The sequence below is a fragment of the Uloborus diversus genome, chromosome 8, assembly GCF_026930045.1.
Source record: "Uloborus diversus isolate 005 chromosome 8, Udiv.v.3.1, whole genome shotgun sequence".
NCBI lineage: Eukaryota > Metazoa > Arthropoda > Arachnida > Araneae > Uloboridae > Uloborus > Uloborus diversus.
The window spans coordinates 26,478,309-26,504,973 of record NC_072738.1 but is presented as its reverse complement, the minus strand read 5'-3'; the positions used below and the strand labels follow the sequence as shown (position 1 = coordinate 26,504,973).

Below are 26,665 nucleotides of genomic sequence, written 5' to 3'. Positions count from 1 at the left end.
GTATTATGAATTACAATAAAACTATTAACTTTTTTTCAATATATATTTTTGCTGATATCAATATTACCCCTAGGCTTTCTGAATGATACCTCGACGAAAACATTATATGGCAAAATTAAGACCTCTGCCCATCCTTTCCGTCTTCTGTATGCCTGCATATTTAGTGTTTGTCCTGGATATATTTTGTAGGGTGATGCGCTTTTGTCTTTTTTGTATTTCTTAATATGCCTTTCTTGCTTCTTTTCAAGTTTACTATGGTTGATCCAGGTTTCATTTCTTGTGTCCCCTTTTTGTGAAAAGTTTAAAAAAATTTTAGAATTTTCTTTATTTTTTTGAAAAAAAAACTATCTTGAATTTCTTTTTTTTTTTTTTTTTCATGGAAAAAAGTTACATCAGGTAAAATTTTAAATGTACGCAACAGACAAAATTTGAATGTTTGTTTTTTTTTCCTCGGAAAAATCTTATGATACTTTTTGAACATTTTTTTTTTTTGTTGAAAATCCTGACTTTCCAGGTGTACCATGTAAAACATATATTTCATTTAGAAATATGATCACTAAAGCAAAATAAACCAGCTGAAGTTTTCAAGGTTGAAACAGCACTTTTATGATAAAAGGTCAGGACTAAAAATTTTCGAAGTGGCCAGTGAATTAAGCCATTAGAATTAAAACACTTAGTAGCTACTACTGTTACCAAGTTTTGAAGTACAAAAAACAGGGGGAAGGGGTTAGTGTTTACTTCTCTCATAAGAAAATAAATTAATAGAACCTTGCACATTCTAAAACAATTACTTCATACCTATTTTCTTACAAAAACATACATTTTTGGAAATTTCAGTTAAAATAGGTTTTTGAATTATTTAAAAATAAATGAGAAGTTGGCAGGAAGATGCATTTTTGATGAAATAGTTGATTTTAGTTCATAGAAAAGCCTCCAAAGCAATGAGGATCAAATGCAGTTGTGCAGATATAATTTCATTTTTCAAGGACTAATTATTTTTTTTTAAAAAGATGATTTGTGACACATTTTGTGAAATTTTCTATAGTTTGCTTTGAGATAAGCATCTAATTCTGTTTTTGGAAACTTTGGCATTTAATAGTCTTGTCTACTTCCATCTTGTGAATGACCAAAGGCAACTACCCAAAAAATTTAAGATAATAAATTTTTGAATTTGTTGCACAAAAATAATTAATTAAAAATCCTAATAAAAAAGCCAGTTTTTAGCACATCAGCGTCTAAAGCAATGTGGCGATATATATATATATTCATGGGATGAAGTAACGCTGTATATATAACGTATATATGTATTTTTTAGAGAAGAATATATTGCTGAACAAGAAGATGAATTTAATCCTGCTGCTGACTGGGATCATCATATAGCTGATGAGCTGATGTTACAAAATGTAAGTATTTGTTTTGATGTATAAGTAAGAAAAAATGTCTGTCCACACACACAAAACTCACAACTATCTGGGAAAAATAATATTGGATAGACAGTTTTTAGTAGAACAATAACTTTTACTTTCAATCATGTATCCATGAAAGCAAAAGGTGAACTATTTTCATTAATTTATCAAACTATTTCAAAGTTAGTCAATGTATAATATATACATATAATAAAATAAGATGTTTGTGTGTATGTGTGTGTGTGTGGCGCGCATCCCGGGAAAACGGTAAGGCCTAGAAAGATGAAATTTGGTATACAGGTGTAGTTTTTGCTGAAGTTGTGCACCTCGGGCTTAGATTTTTGATATTTTAATTAGAAAAAAAGTTAGTTAATGTTTTATGTGATTTTTAACACTTTTTAGTACTTTTAACCTCACAGACCCCGAACCAATCGCGCCAGACAAATATTTTTGGTACTATAGTGTCAGAAATTTAATTTTAAATATGATGAATGAAAAAATTTTGAAGATAGAGCAATTTTTGCATTTTTTATGAATTTTTGAAAAAACCTTTAATTTGCATGTTTTTCTGGATTTTATTTTTTTCTAATATCATCCTGCGAGAAGTATCAAAGCCTCATTTCTGAAATTTAAGTTGGTAATAGTAAAAACATTTCGCCCTCTTCAGAAGAAAAAAGTTCATAAAAATACGCAATAGTTTTTTTTTTTTACAATTTTTTTAATGCTGAACACATGTCCTTTCATGCATCAGTCGAAAAAAGCGTTCTTCAATTTTTTATGCCGGTGACGTCACTACTTGGGTTTCGATTCGATATTTACGATGGAATCTTAATCGCAAGCAATGTTAATCTTTTTTTTACTATTTAGCTTACTTCTACATTTTCTGACGTGATGACCACGTGTTTTTTCTGCAGCGCTTGCTTTTTTTCTTTCATTTTTTTTTGTTTTATTTAGGGATTGCATTTATTTCTTTTTCCATCCCCCCCCCAAGCTGGACCTTTCGCTGTATCTATATTACGTTACATTTCATAGTTGTGCGCATTAATTCAATAAAAACAGCAAGATTTTTTTTATCTTTGTCAAACGCTACTTTTTGCACACTACGGGGAATTTGAGCTTTTTTTTTTTTGCTCTACTTCTTAAATAAAAAAAAGCGGTTTTTTGAGTGTTCTTTGTTTGTATTAGGAAATGGGTGAGGAGGTCAAAATAAATAGAGATGGATAAGAAAATGTAGAGATAGATCGTAAAGGTAGATAGCCGCCGAAGGCGGCAATCTTGGCGTAAAAATGTGAATGGCATAAAAAAAAAAGATAGAGATGGATTGATTAATACTGCTGCCAAATTTATTTAAACAACCGCCGAAGGCGGCAAACTTGAAGTAAAAAGGTAAATGACAAGTTAGCCAAAAAGCCGCCGTAGGTGGCTGCTTGCACATTGGATGTCAATGCCCCCCTCCCTCCCCCACATACCCCATGACTTTGAAAAAACAATGCTTTCACATAAAAGTGGAAGTGCTTTTTGTTATTTTTCGACAAAATTTGCATGAAGAGTACGTCGTTTGTGTCTCCCCTCCCCCTCCTTTAAAAATATTCCAAACGACGAAACTGGAGACAAATCTAGAAAATATTTTATTCAAATTATTAATGATATAGATAGATATAGATTGATTGACACCGCCACGAAATTTATTTAAGCAGCCGCCGAAGGCGGCAACTTTGGCGTAAAAAAACGAATGATAATACTGATTTATAGAGAAAAACATTGATTAATGTCGTCGTTAAATTGTTTAAGCTGCCGCCGAAGGCGGCACCCCTGGCATAAAAAGGCGAATGACGTAAAAAGGCGGACCAGCTGGTCGCCGCAGGCGGCTAGTGTATAATATGCATATTAATTAACAGTTATATGGCATTGCACTTATCCACAGCATCTGTGCCTTCACAGAGCAAAAGTGTAGACTTGGCATGCGCCAGTGTGTATTTATCTGCCTCATGTTTGATGCACATAATTTTTTTTTTTTTTTGACTTTTGGAGTTCATCTCCGATTAATTGTTGTAAAAGAATGATTTAATACATGGTGAAAAAGCTGTCATTTTAGTACTTTTTTTTTATCTAGAAATGGTAACATTTTATTAATGAAAAGTTTTCCTCTGGAGTGGTAAAAGATATTTTCGATTGACACTTCACACTCCAGGGTACTACCACTATTAGTGGTTTAACCAGTTGGATGGGACCCTGAAGATAGTTCTGATTTTTTGATCCAGTCCAGAAGCCGAGCCAATCCCTGATCCAGCACCCCCAGAGGTATCGCTTCATTTGGAGGACTTTGTACGAGTATATTTAGTGTCCCCCATTCACCTTGAAATGAAGACGGTGGATCTTCGGCTGGTTAGGATTGAACCCGGGGCCTTCTGGTCACAAGTCCAATTAGCTTTACCAATCAGGCCATCAGGGTCAAAATTATTTTTAATGGGTGCATATTAGGGTGCGTCTTATAATGCACTTTTTGAAAAAAATTTGAATTTCTTATGGAGCACCCCTTTAATTGCTTCCTCTTGATGAAAAAATACCCACTTAAAAGTTTCATAGAATTTTAACAAAATTTAGAGGTTGCTACCAGCGATTAAAACTACCTTCATTGTGCAAAAATAGAGTAAAAATATATTCCCATTTTTCTATTGCAGTATTTGACATCAACATGAAATTGGGTTTGTTAAGGTAGAAACATAACCCAAATATTTATTTCCTATATATATACAAAAAATAATAAGCATTTCATGGTTGCAATGCTGTGTAATAATGTCAAACAAAAATCATGCAAAAGTTCCACTATGCCATTCATATCATTGGTTTACAATTTCAGTCTTTTACATTCACCAATATTGTAATTTTTTCCCCTTTGTTTCTAGTGATGTGAAATATACAAGCCTTTTTCTGATTGCTACTCATCATGCAAACTATTTGATAATATCTCTTCAAAAAAACTTGATGAAAAAACCTTTATGGTAAAAAATCTGAATGTTAGTAATGAAATCCTCTATTTTGATTCCTTTGGTTTTAGTTCTACAACATCTGCTGTTCAGTGTTTCTTTGGAGGAGTTGTTCTTTTAGGTTTCTTTAAGAAAGAAACCAATTTGGAGTTTCTCTCTTCAGAAATGACACATAGATGTCAAATAAAATTACTTGAAGCAACAAATTCCTTCTTGTAAGTGAAAATGCTTTTCAACAACAAAAGACCAAATCTAGATAAACTTTATTGTAAATTCTTGTTCTTCAGAATCAGTTAAAGTACATTCAGTTACATCAGTGGCTTTAAAAGAAAGAAAAGAAAAATTAATTTGAATTTTGACATCTTGAATTCAAATTATGTTTTTCGCAATCACTAGTGTGTGTATGTAGGCGTGTATGTTTGTGTGTCGGGGGGGGGGGGGGGGGGGGGGGGTATGTGTGTTTTTGTGTAGGGGGGTATGTGTATGTTTGTGTAGGCATGTGTTTGTGTCTGTGCTGGCATAAGTGTGTGGGTAGTTGTGTGTATGAATGTGTGTGTGGGGGGGGGTATGTGTGTATAGGCATATGTGTTTGTGTCTGTGTGCAGGCATGAATGCGTGGGTAGTTCTGTGTATGTGTAGGTGTCTGTATGTATGCGTGTGTGTATATGTGTGTTTGTGTATGTGTGTGTAGGTGTATGTGTGTGTAGGACATGGATGCAACCTGGAGACGGCTTTCGCTATAGGAGCAGCATCGTGAGGAACCAGCCGATGGTGATGTTGCAGAGGGTGGTGGTGGGAAAATAAAATGATAGGACTCCAAAAACAGTCAAGTGAGAACAATAAGCAATTGTGATTGCTCAAAAAAAAAAAAAATACTTTCACTACAATTGATTCAGATTCTTCATGATTTTCTTTCTTTCAAAATTTCTTCTTTTGACACAAGTTCTGTTGCCTTTTTAAATAGAGATTTATTTGTTACCAATTTTGCCTTGTCCTCCTTGTTTTCTTTCAGTTGGAAATAATTTCTCTCCTGGAAATGAAATCTTGCGTAAAGTACCATCAGCAAGAGCAAGGTCAAGCAAATAATCTAATGATGGATTCCAATAATTTTGTTTTTGATTATTGAAATAGAACTCTTTTAATTTTCTTTTTCAGTTCTTAACTGACAACTTGTGTTTCTTTGAGTTGCTAACCAACAGTTAGTTAAGAGGTTGAGAGTTGATTGTAGCTACAGTTAATTAACATGATTTAATAAAATGAAATAATTTCAAAGTCAGTAACAATCTAATTTATTACTAATTAAAATTAATAACAAAAAGATAACATAAATAAATGTTTTAATAATCGATGAAAAAAAGAAAAAAAAAAACAGATTTAAAATTTTGCAGCAATGGTAGCAACCTTTAAATTTTATTCAATTTTTATTTTTAAGATGTGTGATTTTTTTTTTTTTCATCCAAAGGAACGAAATGAGAGGGTGCCTCATGAAAAAATAACATCTTCAAAAATAAGACGTACCCTAGTGCATATATTGTAGAGTAAATTTGGTGTTTGGCAGAGATTTTAGGTTTTGAACATTTTCTGTATCCTTTCATTTTACAAACTATTCTTAAATATTTTTCCCCTGCTCAAAGTCTTTGTTTTATAAGTATTTTTTCAATGACTTTTTATAAGTATTTTTTAAGTTTTGTAAATTTTGATTCAGATAATTTTTGATTTTCTAAATGGTTTAAAATTATTTTTGGTGTTTCTATACTCATAGGCTTTTCAAGTTCAGGGTATACTTAACCGGGCATTGAACAACATTGGAGTTGATGAAGATGAAGATTCTGAAGCTTCTTATGCAGAGCATTTGTTTAGTATAAAGTGAGTATTTAGCTCGAAAATTTTACAAATTTCTAAAAGCTAATTTTAAAGTTTTTTTAAAAATAAAATTTAAATGGCAAAATTTTGCAGAAAATGAGTAATTCCAGTTATTAGTTTCTTACAGTGTACAAGTTTATTGCAATGGATTTCATATTTTTCCTTTCATTTAAATAGTCAGTCATTAACATTCAAATACAAATACAAAAGCGACGACCAGCAACAGGCTCTGGGCTCAGCTAGATTGGTCCTAGTCAATTTACAATCCCCAGTGAAGATCAATGGCCCTCTTAAAACTGTCTACTCCCTTGCTCGTTACCACCTCTTCCGGTAAACTGTTCCAAGGTTGCACTACCCTGCTATAATAATAATTTTTCCTAATATCCATGTTAGCCTGAGATTTAAATAGCTTAAAACAATGACCCCTTGTCCTGTTTTCAGTGCTAAACTTTAGCCCCGTAACATCTTTCGTTTTAATAAATTTAAACAGCTGAATCATGTCCCCTCGGTCTCTTCTTTGCTCAAGACTGTACATTTTTAGCCTTCTAAGCCTGGAATCATGATCTAAGTGGGAAAGTCCACTTATTAGCCTTGTAGCCCGCCTTTGAACCCTTTCCAATACATTAATGATACATATTGTGTCTTGTTTGTATTTGCATTGTAGGGTTTTAATCAATGAATCTCACAATTCCCAGTGATTCTTTTTAAATGTTTTAAATGAATCTGCATGTTATTACATACTTGAAACTCTCGCTTAACACAATAACAAATTTCTCGGGGGGAAAAAAAGTAATTACGTAAAAAATTGCAAGTAAAACTGGTACCACAGCCAACAGAGAGTAGTTTTCAACTACAGAAAAAGAGTGATTAAAAGTTATTTTGTTTTTAATAAAAGTTTTTGAGAAAAAAGAAATTGCCATAATGTAGTTACAGACATCCAAAGTAGCTACTGCTTTGGGTATTATTATTGATTTGGAAGAGGGAAAGGTAACAGCTTTTTTTTAAAAACTACTCAAATATATAGCTGTATTTGCTTCCGTCTAATGTGCTAGTAGCACTTGACAGAATCTTTTAATTTAGATCAGTTTTATTCCTGCTAGTTCTGGTATATAATAGAAATCGATAAAACAACTTAGTCGAACCTCCCTATATCGAACTTCCACATATCAAAATTTTCTATATATCGAAATCCCAGTAAATTTTTATGTTTATTACATAGAAAAATTGTTTCTATATGTCGAAAACCTCTCTATATATCGGATTTTTGAGACATTAGTAGGTTTTTTTTCCATTTTATACTGTTTATCTCCTGAGAAATAAAGGTTAGGGAAGAAAATTATGTTCACTAAAGGTTGCTATGAAACTCATAAGGAATCTGGGGTTGAGGGGTGTGTAGATAGGTCTTTGTTTCGTTTTAGAGTTCTTAAATTCCCTCAAGCTGATTTCAAATATTTTAGTTTCAACCAGTAATGCAGTAAAATCAGTTTCAAGTTATCCCTATTACCTGTTGATCATCATTCCTATTCTTTTTAGCTTCAGTGAAAATCATTCAAGTTAAGTAGATTGATTTTTTACTTTTCTCTCGATTACATTCTCAAAACAAAAATCCCCTAATGTTGCGGATCAAGTTGAATTGCCGAAAAATAAAGATGTATGAAGGCGCAAAAATGAAATTTCTGTTATTTTTTTAATTATTAACTTTCATTTAATACTTGTATAAATTAGAAACTAGGTTTCATTCATGAAAATTAGCTTTAATTTTAATGTTTCAGGAGATTTTTAGGATAAAATAAGATTGTTTCTATATATTGAATTTTCTACATATCAAATTTTTTTCCGGCAATTTGCTACTTGGATATATGGAGGTCCAACTGTATTCACCTTTTAACTGTTATGCCTGAGATGATTTCGGGGACAGCACTAGGATTCCAAACTGTCAAGCTGCATATTACTCAGAGTATTTTTTTTAGTGCATTGTGGTGCCATGCCCCAAGATATATCTAGATAAGTTTATTTCAGTTTCATCTCTTTTTCAAAGCCAAATCTTGAAAAGTTAATTTGCACTCAATTCAATAGGTGACAGCTTTTTCAGGGTTCCCACGGGCCCTCAAAAGCCCCTTAAAAGGATCCATTTCCAAGTATTGTTTGTAGGGACCCTTCTAAAAGCCATATTTGGTAGTCAAAAGTCCCAAAAATTAATCAAAGCCCTTTTTAGGATTTGGGTCATTCCATGTCAAATAAATAGATAAATAAATATTCTCATCCTGAGCATCTCTGATTTTCATAAAACTTTCTGAAATTGAAATCTTTGACATCTTAAATTTACATACATTTTTAAAAATGTATCATTCATAGTTGACGACTATTTATTATTTTTTTAAAATTCGTTAAACAGTACTTTTTATACTTCCCAGCAGTGTTATAAAGTTTTGTTTTATAGAAGTTACGAAGTTATATAACAGCTCATTTTAAAGACAGTATGTCCATTAATTTCATATATGTAATTTGAATAATTTTCTAGAAAATACCTTTTTAAAAAAATAAAATTTAGAAATTTTTAAGTGTTCTTTAAAATATGATTTTTTGTATTTTAATGAATACATCAAAAGATTTGAGTAAGACTGAATGAATCAACTGTTGCGGCAAATAATGTGGAAAATTTTCTGTTGTAAAATGTTATGAAATGAGCAATTATAAAATTGCTCTCATAAAACTCAAATTTTATGCAAGTTATTTTATAATTGCTGATTTCATAAAGAATTCCATGTTCTTAAATTTAACATGTTACTTAATGATTTCAAAAAAAAAATCTTTAAAAATTTAAAATTAAAATATCTTTGTGATCATATCCTTTAAAAAGTTTTTAAAAACTATAATTTTTAACAAATAGAGTAAAACCTGTAAAGTTGACTCCATTGTAAGTTGACCGCCTTTTTCAGGTACAGAATTAGTCCTATATTATATAAATCAACCTGTTTACGTCGACCACCTGTTTAAGTTGACCACTAAAGCAGTGCACCGCAAGTCGTCAACTTACACAGGTTTCACTGTACTTATTTAAAACATCCAAAAATTTTCAGAGTGGGGCCCCGAAAAGATTGGCAGTTGCTAAACATTTTTTGCAAACATTAGTTATGTGTCCTACATTTTTGATGTAACTGATAATCCTTGCATGTGCCCAGTCTGAAATTTTACATATTCTTTAAAATACAAAATATTTTCTTTAAAACACAAGAGCTACAAAAAGTTCCTCACTGTTTTAGTTTAGTAAGCTTTGTGCTCTGTACAGTTCCTAAATCATTAAAACAATGGCAACCCAGAAATGGATGCTAAAAGATTGTGCTAAAACTTCTTAGTGTCTTTTGGCAAAACAGATAAAAATGAGTTAAAATACAATGAAATAGTTGTTGTCCATTGTGTATATTCATTCATTTTAACATTTAACTTTATGAGTAAGTTTATATTCAAGAATAAAATTTGAACTTCTGTGATACCAATTTTTAAATAATTGGTTTTTGTACATTAGGCAATTTTCAAAATTTTTGTGAAAGTTCCGATTTTATTTCATTTTTATAGAAGTACAGACTTTCCTGTACAATTTTTTTTGAAGGTACTGAAAAAGACCTCATTGGGACTGTAATGGGAATATTTTTATTGGTATCTTTCAATTTGTTATATGCATACACTTTTGTCCAACTTTTTTATGTTACTGTTTATTTAATTTTGCATTTTTATGTATCAAAGAAACATAACTACGGTTTAAAGTAATCACTTAACCAATGTTTTGAAGCACAAAAATTGCAAATTACTGCAGACATGTGTTTTGGTGTTACAAGGAACACCTTTTTCAATGCAAAGAAGTGTGAGGTTCTGGATGAAAAGTCATCTGGATGACCGAAACACGTGTCTGCAGTAATGGGCCATTCCACCGTCACGTGCGGGACAAAAATACGCTTAAATTTCATTAACATTTCGTGATATCTCTTAATATTTTTAAATGAAACATGGGTAAGCGATTTTTTAAATCTTTACATTTGATACAAAGATACTCTGACACAATTATATTTTTATTAAACAATTTTGTTATTTAAAATAAAATTTATTTACATGCGTCACGTGCGGGACATCCAAAGTCAACCTCTGGTAACTTGCTTATGAATAAGCCAATATTTTTGCTCTATTAATACAGCAATGACGAAACAAATTGTAGATTTTGAAAGCTATGTTTCCAACGTAAAGGAAACATATCTCATTAGTTTAGAAATAATTATTTAAACCATTGGAAAAAATATGTATATGCCCATTCCATTGAAAATAGTCATTTTGTCCCGCACGTGATGGTTCCTATATTTCATAAGAAAGAAATAATTTTTGAAGATAGTTTTTTCTTAAGAAGTCACACATGCGTTTGTGATTTCTTACGCAACAAAACTTTTTTTCATCATCCTTTTAAATTATTTTTTATGAAATATATGAAACGTCACGTGCGGGACAAAATTACCGTTTTCCGTGGAATGACCCTAATGTGCAATTTTCAAGCTTCAAAAAGTTGGTGAATTAATTGCTTCAATTTTCAGTACAAAGGTATTTATTAGTTACTACAATGCTTTGGTTTGAAGTCACAGAGTATGATCTATAATTTATGACAATACTGGTGCTTCTTGTGCAAAATAATGTTAAATACAAAATAAGCTTCTGAAGTCAAAGTGTTTGGTAAAATCTAATAAAAGCTAAAGTTGTGTAAAATGTGTATGACAATTTTCTGTATTTTGACATGAAACACTATTTGTTTTTGAAATGTTATTTTGTTTTACTTTAGTGAACTGGAAAATTACTTTAATTATCGAGCATTTGGTAAGAACATTTGTTATATCAAATATCGCTTTTATGAAATTGGTGAAATTTTTGTAGTTCTCCTTTTACCAGACCTATTTAATTCAAATTTGTCCATAACAAGCTTTTGAAAAATGCAATTTTTCTATATTTTAAAAGTAGCATTGTCAACAAAATTCCAAAATTCTGTCGGGTGGTGTGCATTCTAGAGACCTCAAAGCCTTTTTTTTTTTTTTTTTTGAGCTAAAATTTCACCTAAATTGCCTATTAAACAGATGATGCTGCCAGGAAAAAAAAATGTTTCAGAAATGAGCAAATTGGTTTAAATATTTTATATTGTTTCTTTTTTAAAGAGCTGTTTTTCTTTGAGAGGTTAAGTACATGTATATTGTCTGTTGTGTATTAAGGCTAACAGAAGAATGTGGGAATAGACAAAAATGTTGGCAGCAGAGTAAAATAGCTTTAAAAAAAAAAGGTCTTTTTATTCCCTCTTTAGTTGTTGTAATATGCAAATTTTTAATGTTTTACTTTAATTATAGTTAAACTAGTATTAGTTAAAGCGTATATTCTGCAAGAAAGTTTTACTGTTCCTAATTTAAAAATACATTCAAAAATTTCTTTAAATATTTTACTCATTTCAATAACATGCTATTATTTATTTCTATGTAAATATTGATTGAAAATTTGAAGTGTAACATTTTTCTTCAAAAATATTTCTTTAACTTTATTTGCGAATTACTTTAATGTATGTATATTTTAATGTTTCAGAAATGACAAGGGATGGCTCAAGGTAAGCAATTGAAATTATATTTTAGTACTGAAATCCTGTCACTTTAAAACATGGTAGAACCCATTGAGCTACAACACTTAAGAGGAGAGAGAACTTCCCATTCTTCAACGATGAAGCTCCCTGTCTCAATTTTGAGCGAGTGTGGCAAAACGCTTTGCACAATTAAACATCTTGTTTAATAAGAAAAGAGTGCTTCTTTTGCTATACAAAAGGGAACAGGTTAAGGACTCGAAAAATGCATGGAAAAACGCTTTACAGAATAAAAATTGAGTTTAAATGCGAAAGTAGCACTTCTTTTGCCATACTTGCTTGAGCTAAAAACAGACCACCAATTTCACTTTCCTCTTAGCATGGTAGAGCCAATGTTTTTGATGGATTTTGGTTTGATAGGACCAACTCGGTGGTAGGACCAATTATACAAAACTGTTTTTCTAATGCTTTGTTTACTCAAGGTCTGTTTTCTTGAATTATTATTTTTTATTTATTTATTTATTTTTTTTTGGTATTTAAACAACATCACTTTAATGTCACTATTTCTATTGTAAAAACCAAACTATCTGTACATTTCGATCACTCCCCCCAACCCCCTTCCCCTCCCCACCCCATACATCAGTAAATTTCTTGAGAATTAAATGATTCTAGTTTTTAAGCATTGTTAAACTGGGAAGCCTTTGAATGCAAAAGTAAAGTATTGCTGTATTAAGTATTTATTTCATCTTTATGTATTCATATTAAAACTAAAGAAGAAATAAATAAAGTTAATGGCATCATAAATGACATAATTATGATCAAAATTTACTATAATATATTAAATTTACACTGCATTTTCTGGCTAGTGTGATATTTGTTTATGTATAAATGATCACATCGCATTTATAGTAGTTGTTCTGAAAATGTGTATGCGTTAAATCAGACTTAAAACTTCAACAGTCTCTTAATAGCCATTTTAAGCATCCCTCTTTTATCCGAAGAATTTACGAAAGTGGGTTGGTTCCCAAATGCTTCGGTTAATAGACGTTCAACCGTGTTTACATTTTGCTCATTTGGAAGAAGAGCTCCGCAATACAAACTTTTTAATTTTCTTGTTTTTTTTTTTGCCTTAAGGCCTTCACGTTATCTTCTTTGGAAAATAACAGATTTTTTGTTCCAATGTTAACCACTAGAGAGCACCGCAAACTTACTTTTCTTAACGCAAATTGCCTGACGCTTCTCCTGTAAAATTTCATTACTTCCTATTGTGGCACTCTTCCTCCTGTTATACCATTTCATGATGTTTATCTGCAATTGAACCTGGTTATCTTTAACCTGCTTATCTGGAAAACCTCCCTTATTTGGAAAATTTCTCATTTCCTTGCATTTGTTGATGGAATGTTTCCTTCCTGAGAAAATAATGCTTAATTTCATGTTGTCAGATCTTTTTTCGAAATTTCCGTCTGAGTGCAATATTTTAAAAACCTACCGTAAAATCCCGTACGTAAGCCCCCCCCCCCCCTATTTTCAAAACAAAACTTTTTAATTTCAGAAGGGGGGTTGTAATCGAGATTTTTTTGAAAAATTAGCCAAAATAATTGTTTTTAGTAGTATTAATTTTAGAGTACAGAAAAGAAATAATAAGTGAATAAGAGTTAATATTAATGACAGAGTGACAAATTAATTAAAACCTGTCATAATTTTCTCGTAATAAATTGCACGTGGGCACCATTTTTTTTTTTAAATTTTGCACCTTAAGTTAGCAAGACCCCTATAATTTATCGCTTGAAAATTCATCATGTTCTGAACGTAATAAGGTTACAATAAAAGAAGCAAAAATCACAATCGCTGCCGCAAATTCGTTACCAAAATCGTAATTTCGAAAACTGCGCTTTACAAAATTCGCGAACATAAAAACAGACGAATCTCTTACTCAATTTACTAAAATATACATTTCTGATTATCCTAAACTCGTTCAAGTACTTTATTTCTCTCTTAAAGAAGGTTATTTTTAAATTTCGCGCCACTTTTTAAGCAACGCGTTTTCAAAATGGCTTGAAGATTGTTTATTTTCACAAGTCGGAACAAAAATGCTCTTTCCAAAATGAATCAAAAGCAGTACAAGTGCATAAATTTATTTTGTAATACATATGAACAAAAAAAAGGGTGCCCTTGCATCAAAAGGAATCAACATTATCGGTGGAGGAGGACGACATTATCCCTGCAGACCTCTTTTTTGTTTTGTTTAAATAATTGTTTTCTTTTCTTTCTTTTTTTTTTAGAAAAGAAAACCTGCACATGGAGAGGGAAACTAAACCTCTGTAAAGGCTTTCTAAGTAAAGCAGAAAATGCTATCTTTTTTTCTTTTTTGGAGGGAGTGGCAAATGAAGATGATAGGAAAAATTTTAGGCGAAGTGGGGGGGGGGGGGGGGGTTAAATTCGGGATTATAAAAGTATTTCATGTTTCACAAAAAAGGGGGGGATGGCTAAATCGATAGGGAGGTTACTTTCGGGATTTTACGGTATTTCATTCAAATTATGGTCTTCATGGTCCTTTAACTGTTGCTATTCTTATGGAATTAGAATTCTGAACGATATGCATGTATTTTGTTTCCGTATGAACTAATTACTGTTTAATTTAAGAAAAAAATATTTAAAAAAATATTCTTCTAAAATCATTAACTTGTTTCAATGTTTATTCTTTTAATAGTTTTACAGATTATCTTCTGGAAGATAATATAGATACACTTGTCACACAGGTAAATTATACTGTACTTTTTCCCCTTGTAAATTGTAGTGATTCATTTGTCTTTATGTTTCTTAAGCAATGTTCTTCGACTTACTTAAGTATCTCTTTTATTATCACATTTTATGTTTTAAAATATAAAATTGCAAGGGAAATCTTTTTTAACTCATAAAGTGGAGGAAATGTTTTGCACTTGTATTATAATGACTGTCGTAACTTGATACTTGTTATTCACTGGAGGTATTTATAATTATTGCAGAACTAAATAGTTTAAGTAGGAGTTGAATTCATTATCATCAGTAAAATGTGGTATACTTTTATCAAAATTATACCATGTTTTATTAATGTAGAATATTTTAATCAAACTGCAATTGAATGAAAACAGAAACAAAATAACAGTATTTGAGTTTGAGTACAATAGGAACTCAAACTGGAGGATAGGTGGTGTGTATGGTTTTCACACTTTTAAGCAAACTTGTAAACTCCTTGAAATAATGTTTCATTTTCAAGGGCTTGAAAACCTTCAAAATTTATTTGTCAAGTTCAATTTTATGATATATTTAAAAAAAGGTACACATAAAAATTCGCAACTCCAGAGCTCGAATACGCTACCTTGCGGTTATCAACACTACTACCAAAAAAGGAAAAACATTCCATTCCACGTGTTTTCTTTGGGGTAAATTACTGGCTTCAGACAGTTTGTGGTGTAATGTAATTTCAGAAGAATAGAAAAGAAAGCTTCCCACAAACACGATGAAAAATTACTGCTATTCACTGAGCATCAAAGCAAGTTATAAGTTACAGCATTGTTTGTTTTACCTTTTTCATCCGCCATTAGACAGTGGCTGCAGTGCCCCCTATGGCTTATTGGAGTTGCGAATACTTGTGAAAGAAAAATCAGATGCCCTTTTTTTGCGAGATTTCTTGTATTTTATCGACACAAAAAAAGCATTTTTTTTCCCTTTGAGCTTGTGCTTCACTGAAAATTGCATGTAATGTTCGAGAATTCAACCCTTTTGCATCGTAAAAATTTGATTATTTTTAAAATTTAGAAGTTATTTTACAGAGAGCCTTTCATTCTGGGAACTAGGAATTCTCAGGAAATTCTTAAATAACACTAAAAAACTGAGAAAACTCTGAAAAATGTGCAATTAACTCGGGGAAGTTAAGATTGGCAAGGAATCAGCTGTTACAGCAAATGTGGTCAAGTGATTTTCCCCCAATGGGCTCTTTGAGTGCAACTCTGGCAAAGTTTTAAAAATCTCTTAGGGCATTTTTTCAGATTTTATAATATTTCTAAATTTAAATCGAGATTTTGTTTTACAATTCAGGGCACTATTTAAACATTTTGGGAGATTTCTTTTATATTTTATAAGGGGGGGGGGGGTGAATGCAGTCATTTTTTTCATAAGCAATTGTTAGAATATTTTTACTTTTTCACTCTCAATATCTTATAGAGTCTAATCAGCACCATACTTTACATACTGTAGAAGAACTACCTATTGTTTAAACTTTAATTTCAACTGAGTTGTTCAATTCAGCTTTCAGAAAAAATCGGATCTGTAGACGTTGAAAAAACTTCACCCATCTATAAAAAATTTCTTTTGGACAATTTATTCAGATGTTTCTTCTCGACGATTTCTTCATAATAATTTAACTTAGCTCTTGAAAACAATAAATATCCAATTTAAAATTGATTTTAACTTACATAAAAATGCTTACAACTTTTTTCGTGGTTAATCGACTTTTGGAGTGTTTAAATCCGTAAATAGAAAACCTTAGGCTATATTTTACGAGCTTTCTAATGAAACTAAAATTAGTATGATAAAATTGTTTTGGGCAGAGAGAGCCATTTTTGTGCCTAAAATTAAAAGTTGAAACTTTCTGTGCTTTTTTAGCTTTTGGAAACCCCCTTTTCTACTTAAACTGGATTTATATAGGAAACATGTACATATCCTGAACCTCGGAGGGGTACAACACTACGTCCATTTTCATAACTTTACAGGAGAGTTGTTTTAACCACATGGTGTTCTATCCCTAATAAGTGGAAGTGGGCTTGGTATTATTTTAAATATATCCATTAATTAATAACTTGTTTTTTGACATAGTGCTCTATGCCTCTAGGAAATATGAGAAAAGCTGATTTTAACTCTGTAATATCATTTTGGAAAAAAATGGACGTAGTGTTGTATCCCTCCGAGGTACAGATATACTCTCTGCTTAAGCTATATGTATTTATTTGTTTGTTTGAAGTTTCTTGATGAAGTAGAAATTTCTGGACCACCACCTCTTCCAGAAGCTCAAATTAAATCACTGCCAACCAAAACAATCTCAAAGGAACATGTAGGTAAGTAATTGTTTTACTACTGGCATAAAAACTAAAATCTATTAATAATCTCGATTTTTGTGAGGAATTCTTTTTTGCATGCATACTCTCTGAAAACCTTTTAGCTTTTTATTTTTCAGTAGCTTTTGAATCACAAAGGGATAATATATATATTTTTAACCTTGAATCTTAAGGGATGTTGACGTTTAAAAATTTATTGCACTGAACCGAATGGTATGGGCCTGCCATCTCGTGAAAATGAAAAGTTATAGAGTTGTGTTGAAAGGACTTGTTATGTCCTTTTGGACAATGACAAAGGGGTAATTCGAAGAGATGAGCCATCCTCCATTTTAGTGTTCTTACGATCAAAGAATGGCTCGTACAGCTCTGTAAAATGAATGTCAGGCTTACATTTTTTTCTGTTTTAAGTAAAGTTTTTATGAGCCATCATTAATATTTCATAACTCCATATATATATATTTTCTTTTCTTTTTTTAAAGCTTATTGTAGTTCATCAGAATGGAGCTCTAAAAGTGAGAATACGCTAATACCCAGTAGAATAATCCAACTAAGATGGCCATTTACATTTAATATAAAAATGGAATGAAAATCATTACTGGTTGTTGAGAAGCATGTTATCGGTTAGTTATGTCGCAATAATGCAGGTTTTTAAAATTTTCAGATTCCAAATGGATCTGTTTTTGATAATCTTTGACTTTTATTGATACTTGAGAAGTATAAAAATGTATAAAAGTGGGAATAAAAATTCAAAATTGAAGTCAATAGGGGCCGGCAAAGTGGGGACTCGGGGGGGGGGGGGGGTCTACTGTTTGACAAGATTCCAATTTTCCTGGTAATCTAAACATGAAATTAAGGTTGATTCTTATTAAACAAGGATGTAGAATTGTCCATACGGAGCAGATTTGGAAAACAAATTTTGCATACAATGGCTTCTTTTTGAAAAAAAATATTCTTTGCCTCTTTTTTTCAACTTTAGTAATTTTTCTAAAATAGAAAAAAAAACCTATGTGGAGGTATAATTGATAGTATTAAGAAAGTTTACCTAATTTCAAATAAATCCATGCATTAGAACCAGGGTTGGCAAAAACCCGGGTTTTTTTAAAAAAGCCCATGGACCCAGGGTTTTTTGGGTTTTTTAAAAGAAATGTGGGTTTTTTTGTCTTTTTTTAGGGAAAATGTGGGGTACTTGTAGCATATTGTAGCGTAAGTATATGGACAAAGCGCAAAAATTGTCTTGGGGTAAAAAAGCTGGAAAACTAGTTAAAATTCAGCGTTTTATGAAGAAAAGTATAAAGGACGACAAAACCCAAGAATCAAGAATGGTGAAATTTCAGATTTTTTTAGTTTTCATGATTACCAACAGTTAAGGCAAAGTTACTTCTCGAGTGAGAAAATCTATTGTTCGTTTTTAATTGCTACTACTTTTTTTTTTTTTGCATTTTACTTTCCTGTATTTCATTTTGTTATGCAAAACTACTGTAGAACTTCAAGTAGTTTTTACTCAATTTTTACTGAATTCCAGCTTAATCAAGATATTTCTTTCAATTTTATGTTGCCAGTTTTTCTATTTCTGTTTACAAACTAAGAAATATTAAACTTTTTTGTAAGATAATGAAAATACTGTACATCCTGTTCTGTTTTCTGCCCGACTGTTTGAAAAACCTGTTAATTTCTAAAAATTATACCTTGTGTTTATTCGAGATTTGCGACGTGTTTGTTTGCAGGAAATAATTCACATGAAAGCCTTTTAGCTAGAGTAGTTTCCTCTGTACAATCTGCAAATATAGGGAAAATCAGACGTGACAGGACTTAGTCAAAATAGTTTGAGTCCATTTATTTATCAGTTAAAGAAAAAAGTTTAATATATTTATTTAAAATCTTTGAAACATTTTTTTAATGCTGTTAAGAGTTGAGAAATACTATTTCAAAAAATTCATTTTTTATGTCCAATGTCTGTGGTGAAGAAGAAATGAAAAAGAAGTTTAAATTGTGAAAGTATTTAAATTAATTTTTTTAAAAACTTCTGAGAAAATTTAAAAAACACAAAAGTGGGCTAAATAATAGGTTTTTTTAAATGGGTTTTTTCAAAAAAACCCATTGGGTCCGACCCAATTGGGTCCAATCCGGCCAACCCTGATTAGAACTTGGGATATCTTGTCATCCGTATTGAAAAAAGTAGTTTCGAGGAAAACACGTTTGAAGTTTGCAGTTGCATTTCGGGCAGTCTGAGTGGTTTAATGGTATGCTATACTCATATTTTTTTTGAACCACCATCCCAGCCTTATACATTGTTCCTTCCCATACCTCAAAAGCTGTATTTCTAGCAGAGCTTTCAGCCATAAGAGCCGTTCTGCCTTCTTTTGAATCTTCAGAAGCTCGTACCTCGGAGCGTTTGTTGATCTCGTTTGCTGGCTTTTTCTTTGTCTATCTAGATGCAAATTACTTCCTCTTTAACTTTTTTTAAATCCATTTTATATTTAAAATTTGAATTTGACCCTGAAAAAATACACTGAGAAAGTACATATACGTGACTTGATGGTTGTTTGTCGGATAAATATTGTGAAAAAAGAATTTATCTCAACAAAGTTAACTAACTCCAAAAATAATTCGAATTTCCGTAAATCCTCTTAGGAGCTTATTCTTAAAGATCTAAACTTTAAAAATATGAAAAGGGAAAAATTCTATTTTTTTGAGTTCCTAGATTAGAATACCCCATTAAACCTTTGTTTTTCAAGTCAAACAGGACAAACAAGTTACAATCATATGCAACTAAAGTAAGAGAAAACAACGTTAGAAGAAGCACAAATTTGTAAATTACAGCAGACAAGTTTCGGCGTTACAGGGAACGCCTTTTTCAATGCAAAAAATAATGAAAAGACCGGATGTCTTTTCATCCATCTTCTAACATTGTTTTCTCTTACTTTACTGTTCAGCACAAAGGTATTTATTTATCTCATATGCAACTAGTCTGGAATTTTCACAACAAAAAAAAAAGTGGAAAGCTTGGAAATTTGATTTTTAAAATAGTATGAATTCTGTATTTTCTTAGTTTTTTTTAAAGTTATCAATTTTGATTATTATTATTATTAAAGAATTTTACTAGTTTCATCTGTATAAGCTAAATGCTTGTGCTTTTATTTCTATTTCTGACCAACAAGTATCAACAATTGCTGCTTAATGTTGCTTGAAATGCAAGAAGTGAGGCAAGATATTTATCAAGATGACTGTATTGCAATAGGTTGTAAAATGTCACTATAATAAGGTGCTTTTTTTTTTTTTTTTGACTAATATTTAAAAGTTGAAATGTACTGAATATGAAACTTTAAAACTTGCTGGGGAAGAAAAAATATTGGCAATTCATTTGAGCATAATTTTCATTGGAGTAAAGCAACCGTCTCATATATCAGAAAAAATAGTTTGTGCTTATCGCACAGATATTTATGTCCTTTTTCTTAAAACTAAATGTAGTTTAGAGTATCAAAAATACTATGAAAGGTACTCTCTGGAGTGCTAAAAAGCTTGTCTTTGAAAAGTGTGTACACATTTTGTATAGTATCTTTCTCCTTAATAGATAAAGGTGTACAGTGTACGGTCTGCATGGATGATTTTGCTTTGAGAGAAAAAGTTAAATGCCTACCATGTCAACATTTTTACCATGAAAAATGTATAACTCCATGGCTAGAAAGGGTGAGTAGCCTTAGGTTGCATTAACATATTATGTTTAACAGTGATTGCCAATTTATAGGATGTGTAGAGATTCAGTTTAAGTTATTTGCAGTGATGTTCCGATCAATTTTTCTGAGGGTATACTCCCAGTGATCCATTAGGCACAATTTGTGTATGTGATCATATACATAGTATGTCATAATATGAAAATTTATGAAGCTTGCGGGTATACGCTATATCTCTAAAAAATGTTTGAGAATTTACGGCATATATGGAGTATAATACCCTATGGGAACACCACTGATTATTTGAAACATCTGTGAAAGGTTTGAGACTGCAAATTTCATGAAAACTTATACATTGTATTTTATGTGGTACGATTCAATAAAATTGATATTGCATTTAATGGTCTAAGTATATAATATTCATATCATAAGTAAAATTAATTTAAAGGACTTTAAATAGAAAATTCGCTTACTACAAGCACACACAACACTGGTATGAAAGTGAAATCAAGTTTATAAATGTTTGCCATTTGATGTTGACATAGTTTCAAAAGCTACTCGGGTGGAATATTTTTTTTTCTGAAGACTGCATGAAACAAGGAAGCAAAGAAATTCAGTGCAAAGAATTTTTTTTTGAACAGTCAGTATTGGCTAGCAATGCTGTTGAACAACTGCTTTTGAATCTGCCTTAAGGGGTTACAGTACCTCAAAAATGATCAAACGATCAAAAAAAAATTTATTGGTTATTTCAGAATTAAGTCATTTCAAACAAGGGAAAAAAGTTTCATCATTTTAGTTCAAATATTTAAAAAGTTATGAGTGGTTTTTAGGCCATGTTCGCTATGTGTTCCTATCCCTAAGGACTTTTTTTCTATTGAAGATTCAGCTTTAAAGTAATACTTTTGCAGTCAGGATAATATATTTAACAAAAATGTGCATTGGATATGCATTTCATAAAAAAAAATTAAATTTTTAGAGCAGCGGTTACCAGGCTTTTCTCCTTTGCGAACCCCTTTCAAAATCCAAAGGAAGTTGGCAAACCCCTTGTGCAATAAGTAAAAATAAAAATAAAAATTCTCACTAGCAATGACATTTGGGAGCAGTGTTTTAGTTTAATTTTGCTCTATGGTTTATTGCAAGATCGAAAACATAACTGCTAAATTATAAAAGTACTAACAATGCTACAAACTAAAATAATAATAGAAAATGAATGCAAAACAAATTCAACTAAAACAATCCGATTATTTTTTATTGAGCTTCAGTCAACTTTGAGGAAAACTTAAATGTGATGGTTGTGGATCAAAGAAGTTCAAAGTTTGGGATAAATATTGGACAGTCCGTCTTCCATTAAATTCAGCACTTAATTTTTTCTATATTCCCTGTATATGTTGTAAATTCTTTTTCAAATAGCAATGTTGTCAAAATGACTTTTTCTGACCCAAAGGTACATTTATTGGCAACACTAAATCAGAAGTTAATTAAAGAATGATCTTTAGCATACCTTTTAGAAAATTATCTCAGATTACGTAAATGACCTTTTTTCTGCCAGTAAAGTTAGAAAGATCTTTAAATTTGTATCTTCTTGAAAAAGACTAAGAGTCTGCTTGTTTTACACAGATATTCTGTGTACATTATTCGTTTGAGTGCTGCATACTTTTCTAGTCTTTATACCAAAAGTGCGGAATAAAATGCGTAGTTATTCTTATTTTTCTTATTTAATTTTTGAAAAAATATAAAACGCCTATAACTAACTCAAAAAATTGCATAACAGGTAATTTTTACCTAATTGAAAATATTTACTTATCACAAGAGAATTTTTCTGCACAAATTTCATGATTTATTTATTTATTTTTTTTTTTTTACATACAGAGAAAATTAGGGTTACAAGGCCTAATTTCATCAATTTTTTATTGCGTACCTCACACTGTAGCAAATTTTCACCCAGAATTTTAAAAAAAAGTAAAATGGTTTGTTTTTATTTTTACACCTCCTAAGGTATTTTTTTACATTTTATTAAGAGATTTTCAGGAGCAACCACAATTTTCTTTGTTTTGACGAATTCGATGATGTGAACCCTTAGTTAGTGGGAACTTTTTGTTGGTCTCTTGGAGTTTAATATAAAAGTGCTCTACTGTAAACCACTCATTTTGGTGCATGCAGCAACAATTTTTTTTCTGAAAATACAGTGGTGGTAAAAAAAATTGCATCACCCGCACCACTAAGGAGAGGAATATCATCCCGACTGTGTTCAACACACAGTCAAGCAGCTCGTATCCCAGATGATTTGGTGATGTGTTTCTGATCAAGGAGTTGGTGGGCTTCACTTTGTGCAATGAACAGTAAAGGCTTAGGTATATATTGGCATTTTGGAGGAGAAATTGCTTTCTACTATTCGGGATCACTTTACTTCAGTTCCAAACGTCATTTTTCAGGATGATTCTGCTCCACGCCATAAAGCAAAACTGGTAGGTAACAATTTAAAAACCTTTATCCTGCCATTAGACTAAATTTGACATGGGGTTAAGTGATTTTTTTTCTCTAAACTCACACTCGGGTTCAGAAATGGAAAAATTAGCATGGGGTCATCAGTTTGCCTTGGCCCGGAAACAGCCTCAATCTACGTAAACAATTATCAGATTCCTGCTGTCAAATGTTTATTTCATTAAGTTTTGCAAAATTTCACATACATTCATCGTTAATCGGTCGACCAAAACTTCTCGCATAATCCCATTGTTGTTAAAATAGGAGGGTGATGCAATTTTTTTTACCAGCACTGTATTTGCTGTTGTTTCAAACGTTTAAAGGTTTTAAAACTTTGATTTCATATTTCAGCATGCCACATGTCCAAACTGTCGGGAAACCATAAAGATTCAGCCAAACTGTAGGGGCAGACGATCTGTTAGCTGTCCGAGGTCAAGCAGACATTCAGATGAAGAAAGTCAACACAACTCGGACTCTTCAGCTTCCTCATCATCATCGTCCTCGCTCAGTGATTTTTTCTCAACCAGTATAAATCCATTTCGATTTTTGCATTAGGAAGGTGGTGTATGATAGTGTGCAACATGGGTGAAATTATCATCTCTGTACAGGTTAAGGACTTGTAAATATGCTATTTGATACAAAATTTTAAGAGACAGTCTTTGAAGAATTGAGTGTTCTTTGTGGTTTGTTTTATATTAGGATTTCAATGCTTAAGTCATTTTTGGAATTTTTAAGTGTTCTGCAATTTTTGGCAAAAGAAGCAAAATCTAAATTAAAGTATTTATCCTGCATTTTATAACAATTTTGCTTAAAAGTTATATAACATCTAGTTTGCTTTTATTGCTGAAATTATTTATCTTTTCAAGCAAGCTTCGTTTTTAAGAATTAAATTCTGTGATTCTCCCATACATAGTTATTAAAACTTGGTGCCTTCTCAGTAGCAAATCGCAAGTTTTTATGCTAATTTGCCTAAATTTGCTTAACGTGTATTTAGTTAAAGTAAAAATCTAAGAAAAAAAGCTTTTACTTAAATAGTGTAACTTCAAACTGGAGTGATCACTGATAGTTGAATTTGGCATCTCAACTGTGAGAGATTTGAAGAAATTGATGTTTTTCTTTCACTGGGTGAGTGAAATACTGCTCATGTAAGATATGTTGGCTCATACTATACAGAAAATCTATGTTTATTTTTTTTTTTTTTTTATTTGAGACTTTGTTCCTGTATGATTAATACCAGTGTTAGAAAGTATGTTTATAATTTAAATACAGTAGAAATCTAATTTCTTATTAAAGTATTTCAATTTCTATACATATCAAATAATAATACTGTGATTGTTTAACTAAGATTCATTTTTACCGTCTTGTTTAAAATTTGATATTCTTGAAAAATAATTTTACTGTTAGTTCTTATACTAATATTCTAAGTTCAGGGGTGCTGAAAATTTCCAGAGCTTAAAATTTCCCTGAAACAAAATTGTTGCTCAATACTGTACTTGCATCATATTTACAGCATTACAATGTGGGAAACCTAGTAGTTTCATTTATTATTTAGCATGTTTGATATGTCTAATCAATCACATTTGTCAAATGTCTTACATAAACACCATCTGTTAAAATTAAAAGGCTTAACTGGTTATAAAAGCAAAAATCAATGTTATAAAGTTATAAATCTTTTAAAAAATGGATCCTCTAAAAAAATTTTCCCTAAAAAGTGCAAAATTTTTAACCTAAACTAGTTCAGGCATTCAGACCTATTTTGCACCCCTGTCTAAAATGTTATAATTTAAATTACACCATCAAAAATTATCTTGCCTTTTAAAGACATTTTAAAACATGAACTTCCATTGGAAACCTGTGGTGAAACATAATAGAACTTTTGAGTGTGATTTTACAATTCAAGTGCCTTTTTTTAGAGTACTTACTTATAATCTCCTTTTGATAGGTTAAAGTTTAAATCCAATTATTCATTAAAATGCAAAATAAATAAACATAAATTAGTAAGATGAAATTAATAGAATTTTAATAAGTAAAATATCACTGAAATGATTAACCTAGTTTCTAAATTATATTTGTGGAAGAGAAAATTCATTAAGTTTTGCATCAATTGTAAGACAGTTTCTGCTCAAAAAAATGCCTATGGCATTGCACTTCTCAGAACAGCATAAAAATTATGTTTCCACATTCATGAAAACTATGTTAATCAATATATAAAAATAAAAATTAACTTTCTTGTACTTGTATTGTTCATGAGAAGTTTTATGATGATAATGCTTCTATTCATGGTATAATCCTTCGAATACAAACCTTAAAAAGGTTATCAACTTAAATTAAGAAAAAACCTGGCATCATATGTTGCATTAAGGCCTCCTTGGTTTTATTTATCTTATACATACATATAATGTAGAAATATGAAATTATAATTGGTTAACATAAGAGACGCAGCATGACAACTATTATTTCTGATTTTTTTGCAATTAAGATTTTAAAAAATATTTTGAATTGTTGGTTCAAGAATAATTTAATTATTTTTAAATTTTGGTTCAGACTATTTTATCAATGATTTTCATTTAAAAAATTGAAATATTGGGTTTTTGCTGGAATTGCATTTTTCTCTTTTTATTTTTGAAATACAATTTGTGTTCAATGCCCCAGAAAAAAAATTAAATATCAGTTATGCATATGAAAAATAATAAATTATATTTGAAACATGAGTGAAATGTGCGTTTGTTTAATGCTTGACAAAAAACAACATTCCTTCACAGCAGATTTAACCCTCTGACAGTCCTGGGTCGTGAGTAAGATGTGTGAAATTCTTCCCTATAAAAATTTTTTGGGGGGTTACTTCCCATGTAAATCAAGTGAACTACCATCTATCAATGCTTAGCTACCGCCCTGTGCCTGAGACTATTTGACAACGAACATTTAGCATCGGAAAAAAAAAGTTTAAAATGCTTTTTAAACGTGCTCGCTAGGGCGTGATAAGACGTTCAAAACTGTCAGAGTTAAGCACGGGTGCCAATTTTCTGTCCTAGGAACAATTACATCTTTAAAAGAATCGGCAGACAAATCTCTGTCCTTCAATCAAAGGGGTTTTTTTTAAATGTGTAAATTTATTTATTTTATTATATATTTACAGCCAAGACAGAAGTGCAAGTCAGTCAAGAATGTAACTCGTCTGCAGACTTATTTGCTCCCTTTGGCAGCATGATTAATCTAGGCCAGTGGTTCCCAACCTTTTTTCTCTAGCGGACGCCTTGAAAAATCAGACAGAAATTGGCGAACCCCTTGTAAAGTAAGAAATAAGTAACAAGCAAAAAAAAAACAATCGCACGCTCACTAAAATTTAAGAGACTTTTTTTTAGTAATATTGCTCAATAGTTCATAACAAGAAAGAAATTTAATTGCAAAATATAAAAGCACAAATATTTCTACAAACTAGAATTATAGCTAGAAAATGAATTTAAAACAAGTTCAACAAGAAACAAACATAGTGATTATTTTTTGCTTTGAAAAAAAATCTTAATAGGAAAATTGCAAAATAAAGAAGCTCAAAGTTTGGCTCAAGTATCGC

The 26,665-nt window shown here is 31.1% G+C and overlaps 1 protein-coding gene across 1 annotated transcript in view; it reads left to right on the top strand.

Annotated features, from left to right (window-relative positions):
* Window positions 1-25,692, top strand: part of LOC129227981 (E3 ubiquitin-protein ligase RNF115-like) — a 35,230-nt gene extending 9,538 nt beyond the window's left edge. The window contains exons 3-10 of the mRNA XM_054862607.1: window positions 1,316-1,403; window positions 6,156-6,259; window positions 11,076-11,110; window positions 11,858-11,879; window positions 14,560-14,608; window positions 16,849-16,942; window positions 20,514-20,629; window positions 23,446-25,692. Coding sequence (XP_054718582.1) covers window positions 1,316-1,403; window positions 6,156-6,259; window positions 11,076-11,110; window positions 11,858-11,879; window positions 14,560-14,608; window positions 16,849-16,942; window positions 20,514-20,629; window positions 23,446-23,649 — 712 coding nt within the window. The 3' untranslated portion in view covers window positions 23,650-25,692. The remainder of the gene's footprint in view (window positions 1-1,315; window positions 1,404-6,155; window positions 6,260-11,075; window positions 11,111-11,857; window positions 11,880-14,559; window positions 14,609-16,848; window positions 16,943-20,513; window positions 20,630-23,445) is intronic.
* Window positions 25,693-26,665: the final 973 nt, after the last annotated feature.